General features: G+C 50.0%; 2 protein-coding genes across 3 annotated transcripts; one reads left to right on the top strand and one right to left on the bottom strand.

The window, feature by feature from the left end:
• Positions 1-348: 348 nt before the first annotated feature.
• On the bottom strand, positions 349-2,398 carry LYSET (lysosomal enzyme trafficking factor). 2 transcript variants are annotated; one of them, XM_047738079.1, is made up of 3 exons: positions 2,271-2,398; positions 2,090-2,228; positions 349-1,178 (listed from the first exon to the last, which is right to left on the bottom strand). In XM_047738079.1, the coding sequence occupies exon 3, from the start codon at positions 1,160-1,162 to the stop codon at positions 767-769; it is 396 nt and encodes a 131-aa protein (XP_047594035.1). In that variant the 5' UTR covers positions 1,163-1,178; positions 2,090-2,228; positions 2,271-2,398; the 3' UTR covers positions 349-766. The 2 variants fall into 2 exon arrangements, with proteins under 2 accessions (XP_047594035.1, XP_047594034.1); XM_047738078.1 differs by lacking the exons at positions 2,090-2,228; positions 2,271-2,398 and adding an exon at positions 1,629-1,761.
• MOAP1 (modulator of apoptosis 1) lies at positions 1,870-4,432 on the top strand. The gene is made up of 4 exons (XM_047738077.1): positions 1,870-2,237; positions 2,287-2,464; positions 2,502-2,532; positions 2,636-4,432. Exons 1-4 carry the CDS (start codon positions 1,870-1,872, stop codon positions 3,799-3,801), a joined length of 1,743 nt encoding a protein of 580 aa, XP_047594033.1. The 3' UTR covers positions 3,802-4,432.
• Positions 4,433-5,899: the final 1,467 nt, after the last annotated feature.

The raw sequence follows: 5,899 nt of genomic DNA, 5'->3' as shown, positions 1-5,899 counted from the left end.
AAGGATGATAACTGGTGGTATTTTAGAAGGGTGTCACACACATCTGACAGGGACCAGACTAAATATTTCCACTGAACACCTTGTTTCCATCATCTATGTGTTAAGATTTCTCAACTTTCATTTAGTTTCTTCCCAAGTAATCTTTTAAAAACTAGTAGCATTAATAACGCTGATAATGCTGACAGCATTACCAAAAGGAAGCACAAATTTTGCTTATCAAGACAGCCATCACCTCAGTAACTTTATACCAATTTCTCACAAACTGAGAGCAAGCAAGCTGAAACAGTTGGCTTAGTTACAACACGCTGAACTGGTGTTTTAGTTTGAAGAATTCTAAAGCAAGCCAAGTTAATTGTATAAAATTTAAACTTTATGACCATGTTTGGACCTTTTTACATTAAGCACAATGGAAATGTTCATACTCATTTTTTTCCCCAAAGGAAAAATTTATGAATCATCACTATGTTGCACAGTAGAATAAAAATAGGAGTTCAGGTACTTATTCAAGTTTCTAAAGAATGCAAATAACAGACACGATTTTACTTCCAAAATCTGAAGTCATCAACATGATTTTGTAGTACTGTATCTCAGGCTTCAACTTAAAAATTCATTATTATTCAGATAAAGATAGCCCCCTAATCACACTTTTTAGAAAGCCTCTGCCCCACCACAACTTCCTGAGATCTGTGAAGAAACTGCCGTCTTGTGACCAGGCTCCAGACGTAGTGGCAGTTTTGTAACTGTAAGGAAAAAATGGTGACCGATTCTACGTATCAATCAGTTGTAGTCTGCTGATCTGATTAGAAGCCTTGACAAATGCCTGGTGGCGATTGCAAATGACTGCCAAGCATATGGGGATAATGCAGTAGCCCACCGTTTTGGGGTCAGCTCTTGTACAAGAATAAAGGAACAAAAACATCTGTAAATAAGGTATCAGAAAAATAACTGTCCAAAACCAAAAAGGCAGGGAGAGTAACCGAGCTTTCAAGGAGTGTGTCCATGTGGTTCCTTCAAGGGGCTCTTCTGGGTGCTGCTGAATGTGTTCCAAGGCCAGCCTGTTGTAAGTCTCATTGATTTCAAAAACATAGTAAAACGCTCCTGCACTTGCTAACAAATACAATCCCACTCCAATCCATCCCATCCTCTGACGGAAGTTCATCATTCTCCATGCTCTGTGCCTTCAAATTAAAAAAAAAGAAAGAAAGAAAGAAAGAAAGAAAAGAAAAAGAAAAAAAAAGTTAGGGTCTAGTAATGCTGTCATAGCAACGACTCCCCAATAGTGCATTTAAGGTTTGAAATTATTAAATTCACATTTACTAAGAAATGTAAACAATGCACAGCTTGTTGCTTTACGTAATAGTTAAGAGAAAGTAAAGTTTCAGCATATATTGAGAGTACTTTTTATGTAAGCCCCACAGAATAAATAAATCTCTGTATCCGGCTTAAATAGGTCCAGCACACCTTCCCTTGAGAAACTGGAATTAAACTGGTTTCCTAAGGAACACTTCACCTTTAGGTTCCAAATAGTTTCTGCCTTAACAGTACTGTTCTGGACGTGAACACTCGATTCTACAAGTCAAACCGATGTCGGAGCCCCCACGTTAAGACAGTAACTCTTAAACACTTACAGTGGTCCCGAAAATCTTCCTGTTCCCACGGCAAGCGTTAAAGAGTCACTCAGTTCTGAATATTCGGGTGGTTTTGGCATTTCAGAGAAAGCCACCATAAGAGAAATCCCCGGGGTCACCGGCTGGGAGAAATGGGAGCGCCGCCAGCCTGGAGCACAAGCTAATTGTGATTAAGCACAGCGTGACTGCGGCCAGTCACGCGGCGGCCCGGCCCCTGTCGCTGCGGCCGGAGCCCCAGCCGATGTCACCCGCGCCGGGCCGGGAGGCTCCCCAGCACCCCTACCCCGGGCCTCCCCGGCAGCCGGCCCCGCCCCCCGCCGCGCTGCAGCGCCGGGCGACCCCGACCAGGGCTGCGCGGGCGGCGCCAGGCCCGGGCCTCTCCGCCTCGCGGTGCCGGGAGCCCAGTGCGGGGCAGCGGCCACCGGCCGAGCCTGCTGAGACGGGCAGCTCCCGGATCTCACCTTCCTGTCCCGTTTGGCCCGCCCGCCCGCCGTCCCGGATGCAGCCACAGTCGGGACTTCCGGCTTGGGCCGGAAGCGCGCTCCCTCCGCCCCGTCGCGACGCAGGACCGCCTCCCAGCGCGCGCCCGGGCTCCGCTCTAGTGGGGACGGGGACCGGGGCGGGGACGGGGACCGGGGCGGGGACGGGGACCGGGGCGGGGGCGGGGGCTGCGGCCGCTCGGGTCCCGGCGCTTCCCTTCACGTGGGCGGCGGTCGGGGCATCTTCGGGGCCGCTCGGCCCGGCCAGCGGTGCCTCGCGGCGGACAGTGGCGCGGCGGCGACGGCGCGGGCCTCCATCCCCCGGTGGCGCCGAGTGCTGGAGAGGCCGGCCTCTCGCGGCGCCGGCTACGGTCCGGGGCGCGGACGCTGGATAGCGGCGAGGGGCGCGCGAGGCCGCGGAGAGGGTGAGACGCGGCTTGTCGCAGTGGGGCGGGCCGGGAGGTCGCCCGCCGGTGCGGGGCCGGCGTCACTGACCCTGCCGCTAACGCAGCTGCTTTGTGCTCGCAGGCCTCGGGTCGGGACGTTGCCGGCACTCAGCGAGGGTGCCGCGGAGAAACGCCGTGCCTCGCGGCGGCGTCAGTACCCCGACCGGATTCGAATGTCAATCCGTTGTTCGGGGCACCATGACGCTGAGGCTCTTGGAAGACTGGTGCCGGGGGATGGATGTGGACCCTCGGAGGGCGGTGTTGGTTGCCGGCATCCCCCCGACCTGCACGGTGGCGGAGATCGAGGAAGCTCTGCGGGCCGGTTTGGCGCCCTTGGGCGAGTGCAGGCTGCTCGGGAGAATGTTCCGGCGGGATGAGAACAGGAATGTGGCCTTGGTGGGACTGACTGAGGAGACGACTCATGCTGTGGTCCCTAAGGAGATACCTGGAAAGGGGGGTGTCTGGAGAGTGATCTTTAAGCCCCCAGGCCTGGATAATGAATTGTTAAGCAGATTAAATGAATTCTTAGAGGGAGAGGGCACAAGGCTGGGGGAGCTGACCAGAGCTCGTGTATATGGAAACGACCCTTTTGACCTAGGCCAGAACATGATCCCAGAGGTGCAGGCCCCTATATTGGCCCGGGCCTTAGAGGAGGCTCTTCAGCCTGTTCTGCAGTACCTGAAATACAAAAAGCTGAGGGTGTTCTCGGGCAGTAACCCTCCAGAGCCAGGAGAAGAAGAATTCGAATCCTGGCTGTTTCATACTACTGAGATGATGAAGACATGGCGGGTGTCGGATGTGGAGAAAAGGCGGCGATTGCTAGAGAGCCTTAGAGGCCCAGCATTTGATGTTATTCGTGTCCTCAAGACAGACAATCCCTTCATTACAGTCGCTGAATGCCTGCGGGCTCTTGAGCAGGTATTTGGGGTGATTGATAATCCTAGGGAATTGCAGATCAAGTATCTGACCACTTACCAGAAGGATGAAGAGAAATTGTCTGCTTACGTGCTAAGGTTGGAGCCTTTATTACAGAAACTGGTGGAGAGAGGAGTAATTGAGAAGGATGTTGTGAATCAGGCCCGCCTAGACCAAGTCTTAGCTGGAGCCGTCTGCAGAACCCTTCGCAGGAAGCTGGCCCTGCCGCAGGGTGGCCCAGCCCCTGGCTTACTGCAGCTGCTGGAGCTGATAAAGGAGGAAGAGGCAGCCGAGGAGGAGGAGGCCCTTCTCCAAGAAGCGCATTTGTCCTGAGTCTTGGGCAACCAGGAAGGGAAAGCTGGCAGCAAGCAGAGCATGAAGGTAGAACAGCGCGTGTACTCCTGATAGACGCTGATCAGTCCCTTCCTTGCACGGCCAAGGAGCTCATTCTGTACAGTTCTTTGTCTCAATCCTTTGCCATTTCTGGGCCTGTTTCGTGTCTCCCAAAGGTGTCCTAGACTAGGAAGAATGTAGTTCTGCACTAGTATTTATGAATATAGATTTACTCCTGTGAATTTATCATACAAAATTGTACAGAGGGTCCGTCGTTATGTATGCATGTGCTCTGAGAGGCGTTAGCTCATGTAGTGTGCAAGGGTAGCGTGTCGGGTGTGATGATGTATCAGAGGTAGTTTTTAGGTGTGCGTTGCCCTACGTTTATTATGAAGATACGAGCAGTGGCTGAGATACTAAGTTATTTTCCGTCTGAATCACAATTCTATTGATTCTGTACAGTCCAAATCAGGCAGGATCAAATGCTGAGGTTGATAAGTTTGCAGCTGTCACCTCTAACCCTGGATTTCTGATACATGTCATCAGAACATCTGGTTCTGAATGTCATTTTAATAGGTGTTATAAAATGATGTATGTGAACTTATAAAATAAAGGAATGCTGATACAATGACCTTTTTAAAATCTGTTTTATTTATATCAAGATTCCAAGAGAGAGGGGCGCCTGGGTGGCTCGGTGGGTTGAGCCTCTGTCTTTGGCTCGGGTCATGGTCTCGGGGTCCTGGGATCGAGCCCCGCATCGGGCTCTCTGCTCATCAGGGAGCCTGCCCCCTCCACCTGCCTCTCTTCCTACTTGTGATCTGTCAAATAAATAAATAAAATCTTAAAAAAAAAAAAAAGATTCCAAGAGAGATTTCATTTGAACAAAGAGTTCCAAAAGCATAAATCTGAAAAACACTGAGGTTACACAGTCTTAGTCCCTTGGCTATTTTCCTCTTAGTGCCCAGTGGGTAGAGTAGTTTTTTTTCTTTTTCTTTTTCATTATCTTTTCTTTTCTTTTTCCTTCCTTCCTTCCTTCCTTCCTTCCTTCCTTCCTTCCTTCCTTCCTGATCTATTTATTTTTGAGAGAGAGCAAGAGTGAGCAGGGGAGAGGGAGAGAAGAGAATCTCAAGCAGTCAGCTCACTGAGCATTGAACCCATTGTGGGGCTCAGTCCCACAACCCCGAGATCATGACCTGAGCTGAAACCAAGAGTCAAATGCTCAACTGACTGAGCCATCCAGGTGTCCCTGGGGAGTAGTTTTCTCAGTGAGGTTGCTGGAGGGACCTTCGACTGATGTACGAGGGAACGAAACAAGATCAAACAAATTAGGGCAAAGAGTATTCCAAATGGATCAGCGTGTCGAATTTGGAGAGTGAAAGGGAAGAAATAAAGGTACTCTGCTTCTCCGTGATAGACTGGATAAATTAAAGTTTCCCCATGTACTTGTTGAATCCTCTTAAAAATCCTGCAATATAGGAAAATCCAGTTTCTCACTTGTGGAAATGGGCACAGAGAAGTTAAAAAATACTTGCTCAAGGGGGTGCCTGGGTGACTCAGTTAAGCATCTGCCTATGGCTCACATCATGTTCCCAGCACCCTGGGATCAAGTCCCACATTGGGCTCCTTGCTCTGCAGGGAGCCTGCTTCTCCCTCTGGCCGAAGCTCCCCTTGCTTGTGCGCGCTCTCTCTGACAAATAAATAATAACTTAAAATACTTGCCCAAGGCAAAACAACTAGTAAGTGGCGGGTCCAAAATTCTGTCCTCTGCCCTACTGCAAGGCCTTTATGCTTTCCATTGCCAAGAAAGAGAAGCAGTCATAAGAGTATGAGGACCCAACAGCCTTACAAGGGAAACATGGCAGGTGTTAACCACATTTCATATATGTCTCATATGCATTAGTGTAGAGTGTGTTATTCTGAATCATTACTGCCAGCTAGACATGAGAAGTGGGGAGTATGAGAATCTGTAAGACCTAGGGGCAGCCAGGAGGGCGGGCATGGGTTAGTGACTTGGTCCCTAAAAAAATATCAGTATGAAGAAAGTTTGGAAATTGCTGAAAAGTAGAAAAAAGTCTTCCTCTTTGATAAAAACACCCCG

Source organism: Lutra lutra, chromosome 7 (genome assembly GCF_902655055.1).
Source record: "Lutra lutra chromosome 7, mLutLut1.2, whole genome shotgun sequence".
Taxonomy (NCBI): Eukaryota; Metazoa; Chordata; class Mammalia; order Carnivora; family Mustelidae; genus Lutra; species Lutra lutra.
Note: the sequence above shows the minus strand (reverse complement) of the source record. Positions and strands in the feature narration are given on the sequence as shown.

Coding starts and splice junctions, on each gene's coding strand:
- LYSET (XM_047738078.1), bottom strand. CDS start 1,726: ATGGTGGCTTTCTCTGAAATGCCAAAACCACCCGAATATTCAGAACTG. Junction 1,179..1,628: donor GGAAGATTTTCGGGACCACT/GTAAGTGTTTAA, acceptor TTTAATTTGAAG/GCACAGAGCATGGAGAATGA.
- MOAP1 (XM_047738077.1), top strand. CDS start 1,870: ATGTCACCCGCGCCGGGCCGGGAGGCTCCCCAGCACCCCTACCCCGGG. Junction 2,238..2,286: donor GGCTCCGCTCTAGTGGGGAC/GGGGACCGGGGC, acceptor GGGACCGGGGCG/GGGGCGGGGGCTGCGGCCGC. Junction 2,533..2,635: donor CGCGCGAGGCCGCGGAGAGG/GTGAGACGCGGC, acceptor TTGTGCTCGCAG/GCCTCGGGTCGGGACGTTGC.